Source organism: Triturus cristatus, chromosome 9 (assembly GCF_964204655.1).
Source record: "Triturus cristatus chromosome 9, aTriCri1.1, whole genome shotgun sequence".
Taxonomy (NCBI): domain Eukaryota; kingdom Metazoa; phylum Chordata; class Amphibia; order Caudata; family Salamandridae; genus Triturus; species Triturus cristatus.
Window position 1 is genome coordinate 371,869,125 of NC_140592.1, and position 20,202 is coordinate 371,889,326.

General features: G+C 43.0%; 1 protein-coding gene and 1 long non-coding RNA gene across 2 annotated transcripts in view; one reads left to right on the forward strand and one right to left on the reverse strand.

Annotated features, from left to right (window-relative positions):
* LOC146797970 (uncharacterized) overlaps window positions 1-10,250 on the forward strand; it is a 33,212-nt gene extending 22,962 nt beyond the window's left edge. Inside the window, exon 4 of the long non-coding RNA XR_014968574.1 lies at window positions 3,696-10,250. This is a non-coding gene — a long non-coding RNA (uncharacterized LOC146797970). The remainder of the gene's footprint in view (window positions 1-3,695) is intronic.
* The window catches only part of LOC146797971 (cytochrome P450 2C20-like), a 483,019-nt gene that overhangs the window by 8,332 nt on the left and 454,485 nt on the right, over window positions 1-20,202 (reverse strand). Inside the window, exons 8-9 of the mRNA XM_085625190.1 lie at window positions 9,943-10,130; window positions 8,137-8,278 (exon numbers count right to left, since the gene is read on the reverse strand). Coding sequence (XP_085481316.1) covers window positions 8,137-8,278; window positions 9,943-10,130 — 330 coding nt within the window. The remainder of the gene's footprint in view (window positions 1-8,136; window positions 8,279-9,942; window positions 10,131-20,202) is intronic.

The following is a 20,202-nucleotide window of genomic DNA, read 5'->3' on the forward strand; positions in this document are numbered from 1 at the left end:
GAAGGGAACATAAGGAGGGGTAACCCCGATGACTGCATAGATCCCTATGCCATCATTGGAGTAGGTGAAGAAAGTGTGAGACTGCTTGTAGACTCTGGTGCAAGGATCACAATGATCAGTGAATCGTTGTTCAGGAAAAAATGGGGTAACAGACCTCTGCAACCGCCTGACCGTGAACCTGTATCCTATGAAGGGAGAAGTATAGAACTGTTGGGGTACTTTGAGGACATCTTGATCTTCAAGAACAGACACATTTATGGGAAAGTTTATGTAGCTGTCAATGGATTAGACATATTGGGATGGTTCCACCAAGGTTTATTCAGTATGATGCTGTGCCCTGGAGCCAAAGAACAGATTCTGGTGGTTCGGGACCAAACACATGTGGAGGAACTACTCAATAAATATCCCAGAGTGTTTTCAGGCGAATTGGGGAAAATCAAAGGATTCAAACACAAGATTAAGATAAAGAGTGATGCGGAACCGGTAAAACACAAAATAAGGAGTATCCCTTTCAGCATCAGAGAAGACTTGGAAAAAGAACTTTTGTCCATGCAAAAAAGAGGGGTTATTGAACCCATAGAATCGTCTGATTGGTCTTCAGCATTGGTCGTGGCAAGGAAGAAAAATAACGACCTCAGAATCTGCATTGATTTGCGCAATCTAAACAAGGTCATCTGGGTGGATTCGCATCCTCTACCGAATATATCAGAAATGCTGGGTGTAGTCGAAGGTGCCAAGGTCTTCACCAAATTAGATCTGGCCTCGGCATATCACCAAATTGAACTGGACAAGGAGTCACGCCATTTCACTGCGTTCAATTCTCCTGCAGGTCTGTTCCAATTTTGTCGAATGCCTTTTGGGTTGGCCTCAGCAGCCTCTGTCTTTCAGAGAGTTATGGTCAATTTACTGAAGGGGATAAAAAACGTGGCCATATTCCAAGATGACATTCTGCTGTTCGCAAAAGACCAACAAGAACACGACATAGTGCTGAATAAGATCTTATCTATATTCCAGGAACATGGGGTAGTCCTAAAAAGAGACAAGTGTGAATTCTCCAAAGACAAAATGGATTATCTGGGTCATACGATATCAAGTGAAGGAGTCACGCCCAAACCGAGTTTGGTTCAAGCCATCGTTGATGCCTCTGCTCCCAAAGACAAAGCAGGAGTCAAATCACTGTTAGGTCTCACAGAATTCTATGCCCGTTTTATTCAAGACTATGCTACAAAGATTCGCCCCATTTCCAAGCTGCTCCAAGACAGAAGTGAATTTGTGTGGGATGATGAATGCAAGACTGCTTTCGTTTGGATCAAGGAGCAACTTAGCACTGTCAAGGCTTTGAAGCCATTTGTACAAGGGGTCCAGTGTACTTTGACTGTTGATGCTAGCAGTTATGGACTGGGCGCTGTTTTGACACAGATTGTGGACCAAAAGGAACATACTGTAGGGTTTGCATCCAGAGTATTAAGAGAAGCAGAGACTCACTATTCAGTCATTGAGAAGGAGCTTCTAGCGTGTTGGTGGGGCATTGAAAAATTTAAAAATTATTTGTGGGGACAAAAATTTATTCTTCAAACGGACCACAAACCATTAGTTGCGATTTTAGGATGCACCAACAACCGCGGGGCCACTCCCCGCATCGCACGCTTAGCTTCCAAACTCTTACAATTCAACTTTGACATTGTACATATTTCTGGGGGGAAAAATGTAAGAGCGGATGCACTGTCACGTTTACCTGCTAACACCAGTCAGGACTTACAAGGGATTGATGAATGTTGTTCTGATGAAAAGGAGGATTATATTATAGCTAGTGTTGAACTTAATAGTGTTTGTTCTATTGATCAGCAAAAATGGAGAGAGGCGTTGGCTGGTGATGAAGTTTCAAAAAAACTTATGAAATATATTTCCCAAGGGTGGCCCAGGGAAAGGAATGTAGATGTTATCTTGCAACCCTATGTCAAGGTGTGTGATGAATTTTCGATTGAGGATGGTCTTATTTTCAGGTTAGAAAAACTTGTTCCACCGGTGGACATCAGATCCACTCTTCTGACCAAAGCACATGACGGGCACCTAGGTGCCACATTAACCAAGCGCAGAGTGAGAGAGTACTTTTGGTGGCCTAAAATGGATAGAGATATTGAAGAAATGGTGCAGGACTGCACTGTTTGTTCCTCTAGTGACAAGAGTCTTCACACTAGTTGTCCCCCTCTCCAACCCATTCCCCTCCCGGGTGGACCGTGGGAAAAACTTGGCATAGATGTCCTAGGACCCTTTCACAGTTTGCCCCAACAATGCAGATTTGCTATTGTTATGGTGGACTATTACACAAAGTGGCCCGAGGCCAAGTTTGTCTCTAAGGTTGATTCCCAAGAAATCATCGACTTCCTAAGGGAAACATTTATGAGAGAAGGGTTTCCCCAAACTTTAATATCAGACAACGGAGTACAATTTGTATCATCTGAAGTACAAGAGTTTCTTAGAGAATCTGCCATTACTCATCACCGTAGTTCTCTCTATCATCCCCAAACTAACGGCTTAGTAGAGAGGCTCAATAGAGTCATAGGTGATTGTGTCAAGTGGGCTCTTGCCCACCACAAAGGTGTTCCCCAAAGTGTCAGGACAATGTTGTGGTTTTATCGAACCACTCCTCATTCTTCCACTGGTGTGTCCCCCTTTGAACTACTGAGAGGTAGGAAACCATGTACCGAGTTTAGACCGGTTTGGATGTCCAAATGGAATAAATCCAATTCTACTCCCCGAGAAATGGATGAGAAAGTGAGGTCCAAGTCTGCTGAGGTCCAGGTCAAACAAAAAGAGTACTTTGATGAAAGGAAGCGCGTTAAGGTCAGAGAATTTGCGGTGGGAGACAGGATCAGAATTAAGAAACCAGGTTTTGTGAGAAAAGGAGAAGCTAAGTATGGGGAAATTGTGGTAGTGGATAAAGTGTGTGGTAATGCTGTTCGAGTCAATGGTAAAGACTGGTGGAATAGTAACAAGGTGGCGAAAGTTAAAAATGTGCGCAATGACGTCAAGTGTTCCAGGTTGAAAAGTGAGGTCTCTCATAGGATCTCTCAAGGTAAACTTGATGTTCAGAGCCCATCTCCCAGCCACGCCGCTGTCAGGAGGAGTACCAGAACAGTTAATATGCCTGTTAGATACCGCCAATGATTTTCTGTGTTTCTTCTAGCCACTGTAGTGCTTATCCTGCTCTTGCTTTCTTTTCTTACTCTCTCTCTCTCTCTCTCTCTCTCTCTCTCTCTCTCTCTCTCTCTCTCTCTCTCTCTCTCTCTCTTTCTCTTGCTCTCCTCTTTGCTGCTCTCTCTATTTCTCCGTTCTCTAAGAAAAGGAGATATGTAGTGGTTTACCTGCCTCGCGCCCTGGCAGCACGAGGCGGACATTCCGCGTCTCGCGCTGTCAGCGATGACGTAGTGGTTTTGACGGTTGGGGATTACAGTTGTATGTTGTGGTTGAGCAACGGTCATTTATTCGTGCCCGTGGGAGTTGGTAAATAAAGACGTGTTGTTCGACGCTTCAGACTCCGTCTTATCATTACAGTAAGCTCCCCTAAAATGAAGAGGTGCAGCTCCCCAATAGATGTGCAAGTTTGTCTCACTGAGATTTGTGAAGTACTAGTCACTTTTTTCTTTAAAATCCGAGTTCTCTGACACTTGTCTCTCTCCTTCCAATGTCCCCAGCCTCCCACTGCCCACCCAAATGTGCCTGTTATCTTCTGGGAAAATCCTGTAATTCTGTTGCCGGATGCTGACATACGAGTATTGGGAAGCCTGGTGAAAGATAAGGTTTTAACATTGCCGAAACTTGTGCAATCAGTTTGTTGTTTTCAGAAGCTGAGCGTTCTGAGGGTCTAATCTAAGGGATGATGCTTGAATATTTCGAAATGGGCACATGCATAAAGAAGGCACAAAGACAGGCACACTGGAAAAACACTCCTTGACAAATCATGTAGGGAAAGAAAGACAATCCTTTATGTCACAGTCTACATAGGACGAATACTCACACAGGTGGCAGAGTTACTTTTCCTTGGATCTGGTATGGGCGCATTTTTACTGCTGACGTAACTGTGCAACCAAAGTGCCACAATACAGCAGTTGCATAAAATTCTGAGGTGGGAATATTGTATAATTTCACGCAGTTGTCAATAAAAGGCGATTGTGAGACCTACAAATTTAAATTTTGATAATTTCTGCTTTTTTTTAACTCGTTCTGCAATGTTTGCCATTTTATATCGTTGCAAATGACAGATGGTCCCCCATTGATGGCAGGTCCTGTGTACGTGCGTAATTGATTTATAACAGAGCCACTCTGATTATGAGATTCAACAGCTGAGGCGTTTTCCTCAAAATTTGCCACATAATCATGCTGCCTAAACTGCATATTTTAACAAAAAATGTTGATTCAAGGTCAAACAGATCAAAAGTTTCTAAAAAGAGGGTAACCCATCCTGCCACACAGTGAAAAGCCCATCACAGGTAGTGACTGGTCACTTTTACATTGCTATTCCTGTATGTGGGTGTTTATCTGAAAGTAATAAGGCAAAACATTTATACTGACAGTGTTAACGTATACAGATGTAAAAAAAATGAAGTAATACGATAAACATAAATGGGCTGCATTCTGCTACATAATTCTAATTATTTGTGGACACAATTTAGTCAACCCTGTCGCATAATTTAGACCTTCCCTGCTGCTTCATTAGTGCCTCCGCTTATTTAGCGCACACTGCCAGAGCACTTTGCATGGTGGGGTGGTTTACAGTAGGTACAGGAGACGAGAAATGCAAACAAATAGAGGTACAGGCTAACAGGAATGAGCCCACAATCTGGAGAATAACTGGTTTCTTGCCAGATCAAGCCTGTAAAATTGACACGGACGTTAGGCTTTTCCTCTGCTGCAGTGGCAAGATTGGAAAATAAAGTGGGGGCACTGATTAAGCGAGAAGCAGTGGAGGGAAGGTGGAGGTAATGAAATAAGGAAAAGGCAAGAAAGACTGTGGGGGAGGGTATTAGGAACGGAGACCGGAGACCCCAGGCAAAAATGTGGACATTGCGATGTTTCAGACGCCAAAAGTGGCCCACATTTCAGTCAGCTGTATGAAATACGCTGCACACATAACATTGCCTGGATCACGAAGATACTTTCTGCCTGCTGCATTATGAGGCGTTTCTTTTATTCAAATTTAGCTGTATGTGTTTAACCCCAGGAAAAAAATGTTTCAATTTACAGCGCACACATAATCTTGCAAGGCTGCCTTTTCTGTAAGACTGCCAGGTGTTAAAGTATAATCCTTTGCTCCATGCTCCCGAATGCGACCTCGTCCATAAAAGCAGACAAACAGAGTAAAGGTCAATTTCTCTAAATAGTGAGCTTAGATTCGTTGTGCTTTCACTCATTATCAACGCTGCACTGGTTGCATTGCAATAGGCGCCTCATTGATCAGCCGATAGCAGTGGAGACGTTCCCCCTTACTGTAAATTAACATGCCACACATTTGACCCTGCCTCTACGCCCACTTATCCCAGACCATTCCATGCAGCATCATAGTTAACATACTTTTCTTAAGGCTCTGACTCGCCCTGTTGGTGAAGCATTCACTGTGTCAGAGATGGCGACTTGCCGCTCACGATTCCAGGAAGTGCCCCCCAGTGCACCAAAGATGAGTGGACTGCCTTGGACGGATCCCAATGGACAGGGTGATCGAGCCCTGCAGCAATCAGCGTCAGAGAGACCACAAGGCCACCCGGCCCGCAGCGCTGGGACCCAGACATCGGCAAAAGTGTTTTCTGCCTCGACACCCGCCCTTGCACGTTCAGTAGGTGGGCTGCACCAGTGTTGAACTCACTTTAGAACACAGACGTCTAGCGTAAGACTCCCCCAGCCAATCACTGGCTAGTTAAGAGCCCAGTCATGGACTTCCAGCCAGTCAAAGGCCTCCAAAGGCTTTCTGACCGCATTTCAATTGCCTGTGAGCCCCAAAATGCCCACAGCTCATTTCTTTTTTGTGATTTAATGTCTACTTGTCCGTCGGACAAAAAAGACAATAAATCTTCTTGCCCTTTATAAAATTCTAGTTGGTTCGGTCGTCGGGCGATATGATTCCTCAACCCATGTACTTTCCATATTTTGTTTTTCAATTAATTTCCAGACGTTGGTGTCTTTTTCCATAAAGTTCTTTTTATTTAGTATCCAATTCCATAACACTTAAAAAAGACCCAGCCAAACGCGTTTCATCCCTTATAGAGACTTCATCAGGGCAATTTCATTGATCCTTCTTCTCAAAATTCTTCTTTTCCGTTCATTCCCCTTTTAAACGTCTGGGCTCTTTTCGAGCCACCTTTTGACGTGTGTATCCTCATTTTACCTGAGTGGTAGCTCTGGTTTAAGAGTCAATAAAACCTGTATAACCTGAGGAATAGCCAAGCAACCTACTAATTCAGGCTAGCTTTTTATTTTCACCCTGCCGTGGGTTAGAAGACAGTGATAATATGACAGCACACCTACCTGGAAAGGACAAGAGGCAAAAATGGAAGACGGTGGAAACAAAAATGAAGGAAAATAAAAAAAGGTGGGAGTTCAATCTGGAAAATCGTAGTGACTTATATCAAAATGTATACCAAATGATTTGAGCGGAACGGAAAATCTATTGCTTTCAGACAACTTCAGGGAAAACCTACTTCATTTTGATACCATGTGTTGAGATCTGTTTCTAGGGGAGGGGATTGGGCCACCAAAAACCTCTGAGAAAAACGAGGCTTGTCTAGCACACCATCAAAGTATTTTATTATCTCATGAGTAACCCCTCAGAACCGGCTATAATAACCTTTTTATCTTAGGGATTTCAAAATTGGGCTGTAAAAGGCACAAAGTGGCCAAAGTCTTTCAAGTCTCCTGACTTCTCAAAGAAAGGCCAGCCTCAGCAGGCACCTCTTGGTGATGGAGATAACTTTATGAATATTTACGAAGAAAAATACTGAAGCTTAAAGGCCATATTCTTTACACATCGAACAGTTAAATGTACTCTTTGGCCCCATTAGTTTAAAACAGGGGTCTCCAACCTTTTATGTAATAGGAGCTACTTATGGTCAATGAAAATCATCCTGAGCTAGCTGGTGGTGTAAAAGTGACATCAGACAAGATTACATTAGTGGTCAACTGAGCAGATCACCTCAGTGAATCAGGCTTGCCAGCAGTACAACAAACAGACTGTTCTCGTTTGGAATGACTATATGAACAATACAGAACAGCCATAGATGCAATGCTAGTGGAACCAGATACTACAATGAGTAATAGGTGTCCCCAACAACTCCCTATTTATCACGCAAATATCAGCTGCAAGGGTATTTTTGTAATGCCACCATTTTTCTCCAAACAACAGGTGTTGAGTTCTGAAAATACTCACATTATAGTCTTGAATACATGATTTTCAATCTCGATATACATATATTTATTCAACCAACCAAAAGTTTATAATTTAGTAGGTTCTGATGCACACAGGAGTGATACTCACAGGTAGCTGGAGAGCTACCAGTATCTCACAAGCTACTCACTGGAGATATCTGGTTTAAAGATTGCCTCAAGGCAGAGATAATTCTCTAAACCTTCCAAGATAGTATTTGCTAGCTTGCGTTATTAGTCAACGCAATGCTATTCTTGAAATTGTTCAGACTGGGGTTTTTTTTATTTGTCTTGCAATTTTTGAACCTCAAGTGGAAAAAAAGCAGGCAAGGTCAGGAAGCACCAGTGCAGGTACAGAAGTGATACAGCATCAGTAGCTATGAGAACTTTCCTCTGTCTTTAAGCAAATAGAATAATATAGATGTGCACTACATTTGCATTCAGACTCCCATCAGGTAGCATGTATTTCTGAGCCTCCTAGCTGAGAGATGAGTAAATGCAGAGATATGTTAACATATAACAGAGATCCTAGCAAAGCCGTTAGTGTTCTGGAAGCTACTGTGATGTAAGAAGATGCCAAGGTTACAATAGCAAAACTCAGACTACCAGCTAACAGACATTGTGTATTATTAATAAGCATCTCTCAGTAGTTTGTGCTTTTAAGTGGACATCTAATAGTCTGTATTCCACAGCAGCAACTGCCTTTGAAAATTAATTTGTTACCTGCAGAGAAAGGCATGAAAGCAGCTGAATTCTTTAACGCCCCCTTTTCATCCAGGAAGTGTGCCGGGTTAAACTCATCCGAGGTCTCCCACTGTTCAGGGTCATGCAGAACCGAGGTAAGAATCGGGATGACTTTTGTGCCCTAGAATAACAATTCATGAAACACAAGTCAGCCACAATCTGTATTGTACAATATTATTTGCAGATGGGCAGATGGGCAGAGTTCTCCCTCACTAGCTCATTCACTTACTCACTCAATAGTTACTTGCCTCTAGGATGCACACATGCCCTTGTCTCTAAGGGATGCCACACATAGGACATTCAAGAGCACACGTTAGACAACACATTTGTGGGTATGTTTTGATGCCAATATCTGAGAGGAACTGCCCTGTGCACAAGTATTTAGACATGCACCCACTCGAAAAGTACACCTGCTACAAAGATCTCTCGCAGAGTGGGATGAATCATATTCCTTCGAATGTACCAATATAAACCATCACTAAATATACCAATATAAACCATCACTAAATATTATGTTGAACATACCAGTATTCACTGACCAAACACAATGACACCAGAGCACATCAACTGTGGTCACCCACCTCAGACCATGAGGAAATGGTGCCTCGGCTTCAAATGCGCTATAAAGCTTTATAAATGGCAGCAGCTTGTAGCAGCACTTCCGTTTTTCTGACCGAGGTTCTTTACAGGTCCAAAAGTGTCTTATTTGGTGGGTTCAGGGACACAGTATCCAGTTGTGCCTTTGAAGTGGGGGTGACTTTAAAGAAGGGTCTTTAAAGTGCACAGAGGTCCTTCCTTTCCAGCCCTGGCTCCAGGCTAACTACAGGGGGGTGATCAACCCTTTATGTGGGGATAGGACACTGCCTATTCAGGTGCCAGTGTCAGCCCCTGCCTCCCATCCTGACCAGGATACCCCATCAGGATGCATATGGACACTCAGATACACCTAACCTTCTTTTGTGTGCGGCTGACTAAAGGGAATGCACAAAGTCAAGCTGTCATCCACCCCAGACGTGTATTGGAGAGAGGCTGTAGGCACACAGAGCTTTAAGAGCACAGAAATGTTCACTTTGTAAGAGTGGCATTTCTAAAATAGTAATGTTAAATCCAACGTTAACAGTAAAGAGGATTTATCTTTACCATCCCAAACATATAAAACACAAAACATGACAGAGCTACTCCTTTCTAATCAGGAATTACAGCTTAAAAGTGTAATACAGTATTACCAATGTTAACCCCACAGTAGAGAACAACGAATTTTGTCTTTTTCACACAGCACTCTGCCCTATGGGCTACCTAGGGCATTCCTTAGGGGTGGTGTAATATAAGGGGAGTTTAAGGCTTGGCAAAGGGTTTTAAATGTGAATCAAAATGGCAGCAAAACTCCCCACAGAGGCCCTGCAGTGGCGGTCCTGAGACATGTTTAAAGGGCTACTTGTGTGAGTGGCACAATCAGTGCTGCAAGCCCACTAGTAGCATTTAATGTACAGGCCCTGTCCACAGTTAATGCACTCTACTAGGGATTTATAGATAAAATAAACATCCAAATTGTGAATATAACGAATGTAACAATTTTAAGGTGAGAAGCACATGCACTTTAGCACTGGTTAGCAGAGGTAAAGTGCTCAGAGCCCTAAGACCAACAAACAAAGATTCAGCAAAAAGAGGAGGTAAGCAGGCAAATAATTTGGTGAAAGACCAACCTAAGGCTGGCAGGTCTAACAATATGATATAGCATAACATAAATGAATCTGTTGCTACCAGTGGCATCTGTGCATTCCATACCTTCGGAATGTGATAGCCATGGAATTCAGTATCGCGGGTCGTGGAGTGTGGAAGAGCAATTGGCGCTATGTCAAGGAAACGTTGAATCTCGAAAATCACAGCATTTGTGTACGTCATCTTCACACGATCATCAATGGTGGGGTGGCGCGTGGGTCCAACCACATCATCAATCTCCTGCTGAATCTTGGCTGGAAGACCAACAGAGAGACCATTTAGTTTCTAGGCTCAGAATGCATGCTGTAATGTAATGACCTAAACTACGCACTCTGAGGTGTTCAGACTCAGAATAAAAATATAGCTTGAGCTTCGAATTTGCATTGATTTTATCTTGCTTTATTTTGTTTTTTGCGGATAGTCCTGTGGCTTTTGTGCTTTTTGTAATAAAGGATTTTTATTTTTAAAATCCTGCTCTGCTTTTCTTTCCATTGTTGCATATAGGTGAAATGCGGAGTAAATGAGTGAATGGTAAGTGAAAGTCATTTGTTTTAGCAGAAAGTATGGACAACATATAGGGGTCGCAGCTGGGACTCCTGGCATGCCCCTTGCAATCTCTAGCACTGTCTTTGCGACCCCTGACCTCAGAGATGGCAAAATCATTACCAAGAACCCAGGGGCAAATCTTACGGTTGTTGGGACTGCACTCTCCTTGTTTTCTGTGCATTTATTCACTATACTAATAGTGAATAATAGTATTTTATTTACTATTAATGCAAAAACAAATGGAGCACCAAGAACTGGAATAAGACCTTTCCTGGCAGCTCAGGCAAGGAAATAAAATGTGTTTGGGCAGATGCTTGTGGGTGACAGTGTGTTTGTGTGAGAAAGACAAAGTGCATATGTGTGAGCTTGGGTGTCTGTATGTGTGTGCATGTGGCTGAACGTGAATGAGAGTTAGTGAAAGTTAGAGAATGAGAATAAGTGAGATTGATGCTAGTAAGTGAGTATTGGTGAGCCAGAGTCAATGAGAATGAATATGTGTGGCAAATGGGTACGCCCATTTAGTTCAGCAAGTTGTTTTGCTCTTTGATCACCCAGTTTGAACTTTTTTACTGTGGGTGAGTATCATTAATTACGTCTCACCCACATTAAACACATGGTTAATGGACTGCACTTGTTTACCGTCAGGGTCCATCTTTTAAGATAATGCTGCTGTGCTGCAGCTAGGATAGGAGGCACTGGTATAGTTACACATGAACACATGTGTGCACAAATGTGGAGGCTGCACATGTGAGACTACTGACGTGCGTAGCCCGGTAATTCCTTGCAGGTATCTTGGTGCAAGAGGGGACTCTGAAAGATTAGATGTTGACATGGGATAGGCCTTATAATATTACTGGGTATTCATAGGTAAGGTCCGTAGGATTACTGGTTTATCTGCAGTTTTACTATATTATACAGATTGGGGAAATCTGACCTAAAGTGCAGTTTGTGCTTTCTTTAGGCCTACAAAGCCCAGTAAGGTATCAAACTGGGGTGAAACATGTGCATCAAGTGTGAATATCCAAGCACCTACATGTACACTTTATGGGACATCGAGAATTGTCATATTTCTCTGGTTTGGGTGAGGCGTGGAGGGGTGATGTTGAACCTTAGGATTGGTCAGGGGTGCCTGACATTTAGAACGTTCCACCCACAAGTAAAAACGCTGGCAAAGGGGGGAGAAGGAGTTGGACAATGCAATTGAACACCAGCAGAAACCATGCACAGTGGGAAGGAAACACTCCCTGATGCCCGAATGGACTAAGGACTCTACCTACAGCTGACACCAAGGCCAGGGAGTCTCTCCAGGTTCAGGGAGGCTGGTTTCCTTACACCTGCTAAAGACCAGTTGAGGAAATATATGGAGTTCTGCCCCCAGCAGGAGGAGAAGAGCACCAGAGACAAAGACAAGGAGAAAAGCTGGCAAAAGGAGACTGACGATCCAGCTCCTGCAAAGAGTTCTGCTTTAGAGGCCAGGAGGCTGGCCGAAAACGCTCCAGGTAGCTCAGGGTCACTACCAGGAGCAACATGTGCCAAAGTTTGTAGATATCAGCCCAAAAGCGTCGGAGATATCAAAGGGAAAAGGATTTATCCTTTGACACCCTGGTTGAGCGACGGGGTGCATGGGGCTCCACTGCATGTCTTCAAATTATCCCCTGGGGTGTGCCAGGGCCCGGGTATTGCTTCATTAATTCATAATTAATGGCCCATGGATGGGACATGCATGGAGGCCGCACCCCAGAGCTCGGGAGGTTCTCGGGACCCCGACCCTCAAGTCATCACTTTCAACTTAGAGGCTTGGGACCCATCCCTGGGCCCTTGACGAAGGATGGAGGGGAGTGCTGTGGCCCCTCCTTCAGCAGAAAAAAGGAAATGAAGAGTCCCATCCCCAGGCCCCTGACAAACAAGGAAAACAGGAGGTAGCGCCATTGCACTCCCCGCAGCAGAGGAAAGGGGCCCGGCACCCCATTCCCAGGCCTCTTATGTGTGGGCAAGGAAGTTGTGCGCCACTGCACACATCAATACAGGTGGGCTCATCCTCACTCACCATGCCTAGTTCAGGTGGGAGCGGGACGGCCTCTGCAAGAAGAGCCCTGCCCGCACAGAGCGGGCAGTAGAGAATCAAGCTGCCGTGCCAGCAGTCAAAGGACAAGTGGGGAACAAGCTGGGCAGCATGGGATGAGCTCCCCATGCTGCCTCTACAAAAGGAGATATTGAGATGCCCGGGTGGAACTAGGGATCCACAACAAAGGAAAAAGCTCCTCAAGAAACAAGCATTGGCATAGCCAATAGGTCTCGCTTTTGGACCTTATAAGTATTTAGTTATGCAGCACAATATCCTTGGTGCAACAACATCAACTGTTGCATGGCTAAACACTTAAAAGGTCCCAAAGGCGAGACCTATTGGCTATGCCAATGCTTGTTCAAAATGTTGCAATTACTTACCTAAACTATACCGCTAGTAACAGCACAATTTATTGCAGTTTTGTACATAAACAAGTCATAACACTTTAACAGACTGTCTGCAACTTAGATTGTATAACTACTCAGCAAGCTACAACAAAAACAGTTTAGTATTAATCACATAGGCAAAACGTAATGCATTTACCAATGTTTTTTTATATAATGTTTGCAGAGGACCCAGATTAGCAAAGATGCAAGAGCACACGAAATGAGGAATCAAACAAAAGGAAACAAATAAAGCCATTTAAGTTGCAGTAGAATTGACAGTTTCCATGCCGGCCCTCCATGGAGCATGCAGCCATTCTTGAATATCTGGAAAAACATTTCCCCTGACTCAAGATGAAGTCATGAACATTTCCCGCCAACTACTGAACAGTGTTGCATTTCTCTGTTTTATTATTTGGCAAAGACAAAACATCCCCACCCGGTTTTCATAGCTCAGGCATGCCACCCGGAATCCACCCCTGATGCTTGCTGCTTCTTCTTGAGAAAAGCCCCTGAGTCACCAGACTTTGAAACTTCCAGGACGCCCAGCGCTGTGAGGAGAAGATAAACGGCGAAAGAACAGGGGGCACATTCAAGGAAGGTGGAGAGAATAGGCAAAAAAGGCACGAGAACAGAAAGAACAGTAAAGAAAGACAAATGTGAGAAAAAGTGCGAGACAAGTAACATTTCAAATGATATGAAAGAATTCTAGATGTGAAGGGATGGGAGAAAAGGAATTAGGGGAAAGGCGTGATATGGGAAAAAAGAAGAGAGAAAGGCACCAAAAAAATGGCAACAGAAAGATAAACTAAGAGGAGAGAGAAAAAGAGCAGAGGGAACAGAAATGGAAGCGGGAAGTGGGAGACAAACGATGAAAAAATGCGGGATGGCAGTAAAGGAAAACAAGATAAAACAATAGGAGAGGATATGGAGATTATAAGAGAACAGGGTAATTGAGACTTTAAAAGGGGGGTAAAAGGGAAAATTGGAAAAATGAAGCAGTAGAAAATGGAAGAGAGAAAAGATGGGATGAGAAATTAGAAAAAGGATAGAGTGTAAGGTGAGAGAACAAGAAATGGAATAGAAAAGAGGTGATGTGACAGAAAGGAAAGAGAGAAAACAAGTGCTTTCATGAAACGTCTGATAACCACGTGCTTAACAATCAGTCTTGACCCATCCTTAAATAGGTACAAAGAAAAGCAGTTTTCTGCCCACTTTAATGGTTTTAGTTTAAGGGAGGGGCTATAATGGACAAAGAGGTGGCGGAAGCTCTTTTTTTAATTATAGAGTTTTATATAGCGCTAACTAGATCCGAAGATATCAGGTATCAGCGCGCTTTACATGAGCACCAGTTTCGTTACACATACATTTTTATTAGGCACGGGGAGATTAAGTGATTTGCCCAGAATCACAGGATGTTGAACGTCATTGCCGAGGTTCGAACCCGGTTCCCCAGCTTTGAGGTCAACAGCTTTAGCCATAAGGCTACATCCTCTCCTTTGTCTCCTATAATAAATCTTTACTCCGATCCCCACTTAGGATCATGGTTGGAAATGGTGTCTAGTCATCAAATGAAGTTCACACTTAGGGGAGACTCAAAGAGGTGTGAATGTTGGCAACTGTGTGTATGGGCGATGTGGGGTAAGCAGACAGTGTGATGGGATCGCCCTCACTCCTGAAAGTTATGCCAGACACACGTGGGTGTGCTCCATTCTGTTGACGATACTGTGTGGTGGGATCGCACCCCGGTAGGACTCCAGCAGCGACTAATGCTTCTGCCAGTGACAACAATCCCAACGTGGTGGAGTCAAACCTGCCTAAGATCAGTCTGCATCCATGAGGGCCAAAGAGTGCCCAATGCCCTTGGAGTTGATGCCAGGTAAGGGTGTGAGGCATCTGGCAACCAGTACTAAAAATGGAAAAATACTCTGGGAATCCCTAAATTTGGATTAAGGACTAATCGTAGAGAGGGGGCTCAGTCGCAGGGAGAGTCATGAGGCGCTGAGTCTGATGGTCAACTTATACATTTATTTTTCAAAAACTCAACCCCAAAGGCTGTGAGGTAGAACAACTGTGGTCAAAATGAACAACCTAAATACCCGGAGCAGGGATGCCCTTGTAAACAGAAAAGTTAAAACCGGGGGGCATGGTGGACCACCGTCATATGACTAATGCCTACCCCCATAGCATATACATTGGGTACGTTAGAAAGGTCTTCAATTTAGGTGCCAAGAAAAGCTTGGTGTTTCTTTCAATGCTTGATACAGTGAAATGCAAGATGTATATTCTATTCCTCATGTTAAAAACGTAATAAAATGAATTCATAAAAACTCGTCCCCAAAGAAACCGGCAGCAAGGGCAAACGTGATGGTACGTCTTTTCTGGCTTATTTAACTGGCCACAAACCAACTGTATTTCAAATTATCTTAGGAGGCTAAGGAAGCTGTTGCAGAGATCTTTGTGCACTAAGCAAGTTCCGGGTTTTGATAACAGTAAGATTACTTTGGTGGTTAAAGTTCTTGCTGGAGAGATCTTTGTGCAGTCTAGTTCCAGCTTTGATTCATCATAAAATGGTGAAGAGGGTTACTATGCCTGCTGCAAGGTATGGCGTGCAACATGCTGGTCACAGATTTGTATTTTATGTAGCTATCTCAGTGGGTTGGTGCTGTTGTTGCAAACATCTTTATGTTACCTGCAAGTCATAAATTACAATTCTTGCAATATAGCTTTGCGAGTTATGAACAGACACCAAAGAGTTGCATCCAAACTATAACAAATACGTTTAGAACCTCACTGTTTTTTTCAGTATTTCATCATTTCAAAATTACTAACAAGTTTCCTTTAGGTACTAATAAACACTTAATAATAGGTGCTATAAAATTAGCAGAGTTACTCATATTGATAGATACATCTGACATTGTGACGGTGCATGCAAATCTCTTAAATGCAGAGCTTAGATACTTCTAAAGTGACAACAAGTGGAGTGTCATTGTTTTTCCAGGGGCCTCCAGCTGGCTACGGCCCAGGATTAGACGCAGACATTTAGAGTAGTAGTGACCCTTTAAGTGAGGCATTTGCATTGGTCTCAGCTGGAACTGAAAATAAGACACCTTTCTCACCTCCTGAAAGTTGATGCTCTGAACCCAGAGCACGCAAAGTTTGAGTGTTGCAGAATGGATTGTGGTGTTGTCATATTGTATTGGGACACGGCATATTTAGTTGAGGCCATCATGGATCCCAGAGACACCTCAGCAATATCTTCTGGATCATCTTTAAAATCCAAATCTCTTATGTATAAATTCAATTTTACTCATGTGACCCCAAATAATGCTGTTAGTCAAGCAACATTTCAACCAGCTTTCAGCTAAGGAGAGTAGTCTTTCCCCGTCAATCTGGTAAAACCTAAGACCAAGTACATTGCACTTTAAAACAGCCTCTCTTTGATCTCCCATCAACAGCACACTCACTGATCTGCAAGGAGTTTTGCTTAAAGAAAAACTTGGAAGCACAATGCTTGAAGTTCCATTTTCGTGGACAGTTAGTAGATATGAACACAAATTAAGGATGTCATATGTAGCTAGATCAGTGGGAAATTAGGCAACTACTGGTAATGCACATATTCTAAATTATGCAGTAAGCACCACATCCCCCTCAGGCAATTCTGCCCAGGTACATTTTGACAGGTCAAGTCTGCCAAAATTTACTAGGGAAAATAAACCCAGAAAGTAGCAGGACACATGTTATGCCCCATTTTGGGCATTAATTGTAATTGGCGCTATTTCTTAAACAGAATCAAATCTAATCCCGGTGGTGTCTGAGTATATTGGTGTATTCGGGATTTAGGAGGAGGTTATCAGCAAAAACAACCATGCATGAGCTATTTAGCCCACCTATAATTTTGGATCATTAAAGAGCTATCTCCATTTAACTATTGGCTAAATGATCCAGCATCATTTATTACACTGAAATGTGCATAAAATACTTTAGCAAATCTAAGACGTTACTTGGGAGTAGCCACTTCAGCCCAAAAAATTAGTTAAGATTATGATTATACAAACATGAAACTTTAGTTCACGCATTGTGCTTATGAAAGGCTGTATACCCAGAACAAGTGAAGTACTGAAGGAGAAATAAATCTGGTTTAATGGGGGAAAGAACATGCTGGGGTGGGCTTCTGTGTAGAAAGAGCACGTAGGCGCCTGGTAGGGATGGTGGTGGTTACATATGTGAAGCTGGTGGCTAACAGCCCAGAAGAAGCTAGAATTAACAATTCGAACACAGAGGTGGTATTTAAAAAAAAAATGATATCAATTAAATATAAACACAATCACATTGAGTCCTAGTTGGCATTGATGAAAGAAATGCATGTAGTGTATTCTTTTGTTTGAATGACTTGTGTTTTGGTGAGATTTGGTGAGTTTATGCGGTTTCTTGCGAGTAGCCTAGCCATACGTTAATTTTTTGTTGTTGTTTTTTCTAACAAAGGCCGACTTATTATTATTTCTCAAGACGTTTGAGTTTTACAAGATTGCTTGTCGGGATTGCAATGATTTTTCTCGGTAAACCTGAATTTGAACTTCTATGCTATAAGAAACACTCGGGAGAGAGGCATTGTGTTAGATAACACCTCTCTAAAGCACCACAGTTCTCTATGAAACTTGACGGGGGTGATGGTGGTCCTGATAGTGGTCCACAGCTCTCCGTTGCCCAAGGGGACTCCAATTACCAAGTACAATGGCGAATCGGGCGCTGAGCAGCTCCGGGTCTCCGGATGACTTTTGCTTCAAGTATAACAGAAACAAGCAATGGCCGCGCGGCCGTGAAAGTGACACGGCTGCGCGGCGCGAAAGTGAAAGTAACATGAAGCTGACCAGAAGGGAGTGGGAGAAGTGAGGGGGTAGGGAGGGGATTCACGCAGGCAGATGTGCACGTCACGCGCGCTTGTGCGCGTAACAGCAAGCTGGTGGCCGGCAAAAGCCTCTGGGAAGCGCTTTCAAAACCGGCTTACTAAATGTCTTGCTTGAGACAGCGCATGCGCTGGCTCAGGCGAGACCCAAAAAAGGAAGATGCAGGGCTGAAGCCCCACACAATGAAAAGGAGCGCTGCTGAACCCTCTAATAAAATAGACATGCTCCTGGATGGAGTGTCTCATAATACCCGGCGGAGCTTTATTCTGCTTATGTTGTTTCCCTTTAGGTGGACCCTGAGTGGCAGGGGCACACCAACATGTAAAAGAGAGTTGTGGGGGGCGGGGGGCTGCAGAAGTGCTGTAGCACCCCCAAAAGATGTTAAAAGTAATCTTAAGTGGATGGGGTAATGAAATGCATGACTCACAGACTTCTCATCATCTTACTCCAAAGGCTGCAACCTTTGTTCTACAGCCAGGGAGTGCAATGGACCCTAGGGGTTTATTCTTGGCTGCATTTTATGTGACCTAAAGGTGTTGAAGAAGGACTTTTAAAGTAGAAGGGATAAAAAAAAATGAAACTGGATAGGTGGTTGGCATAAGCGCCAATGAGCATTTGGAGGGTGTGGCAACCGAGGAGCTAATTGGGGTGGTAACATTTTTACATAAAAAGAATCAGACAGAGGAATTCGTACGAGATCTCGGGTCTAACAGGTGAGCAACAAGGAGAGCGCAACAGGAGCAGGGATTTCAATGGGGACGCATCACTCGAAGAAGAGTGCAAAAAATGCAGGCGCTTACATGGCGTGCTGATGGAAAAAGAGAAATTACGTTTACCGAATGTAAATAGTGGAAGGATACAAGTGACAAACAAGAGGTAAAAAAGCAATTGATCACTTCATTTTTAGCAAATTTTGTTTTAATTTTATTGGTTAACAAAGTGCAAAGAGAGACACATTTACTAAACAGGAAAGTATTACAATTATACATAAAATGCATAAGAAGAAGATTGGAATTCACCAGGTTCAGTCAGCAAATGCGATAACAGTGTTCATAAAAGAAAAAATGAAAACCGTATCTAAAATACCCACTGTTGTGGTCAACAGCATATGTATAAATAACGGCACCAGATATGGGACAGTGATGCAGCAAAACATGAGAGGAAAAGAGGGGTGTTTAGGACAAGAAAGGATGACCACTTAATTAAGACACAAGCAAGTGAGATCGATGAGAAAGACGACCAGACTATGGCCTATTGGGCCAAGAATTGATGTATCTCGTGTCCCGGTTGATTTTATTTAGTCATGTCAGGGTTTGTTATATGCAACAAATTATTATCTGCATGCAACAAGATTCTGTCTCAACCCTCCGACACCACCACAGCCTCTGGACTTTTTAACCAAATGATATTGTTTTCATTTACATTGTAGCACTTTTCTCACAGTACCTCTGCAGCCAGTTTGCAAAACATCATAATTTAAGTCGAATATACAGTCAGCAATAGTTAGTCATTATAAAGCTACCATTCCTGTATTACAGCTGAGTTATTTAGGGTTAGACACACATGTGAAGCGTTAGGTGTAGTGATACATCTTTTTGTATTTTAACATACTAACGAAACATTTCTGGGCAGATATATTGTGCTATTTTTATATTTAATGTATGTAAGTGTGTCAGCGCTTATCTAACATGATGCCATATTATTCTAGTAAAATGGGGATATATTTCTTTGTATGACCCTGTTGAATTGGTGACAGCACAACCTAAATTAATGCATCTTTATGTATCCATCATGCAAGTAGCTCTTGCACCAAAGCGAAAAATCTGAACGACTGGGGCAACCAAGCCTTGTGCCTCTTCATCATCCAAATCCCTTCTGTCCTTCCCATCCTTCTTCCCTCTTTCTCATCCCAAACCTTTCTGACTACTATACACTCCCAAACATCCTTCTCAAACTTTCACCTCTCCTTTTTAGCCATGCCAATCATCTAACAAGCACACACGACCATAACTTACTACTCCCCCTTTTCAAATCCATTCCTACCATTTTATCCCTACTCCAAACTCATTTTTTGGTGCTGCCTGCACATCGCTTGTGCTGTGCTTGTGAGATCTATTGTAATCAACAGAAATCTTAAAAAGGGCTTACATCCTGCCCTTACTTTTCATTTGTTTGTGTGCTTGCCACTTACTTTTGCTCTGTTTCTATTGGTTGTAGCATGCCATTTCCGGTTGTTCTTCTTGTCTTTTTCTTATCACTGGAGCTGAGCCCAAGTACTCCTTGTCATCCACTTTACAAACGTCTGTGTTATTTGTGAGCAAGCGGTTTTGGCGACTGCATGTGATTTTATTTTTGTCCTCCAAACTTCACCTAATCTCTTTATGGCTGCCTGCCTGTTAACTTTTCATCCATTTTTAGGTCTCGC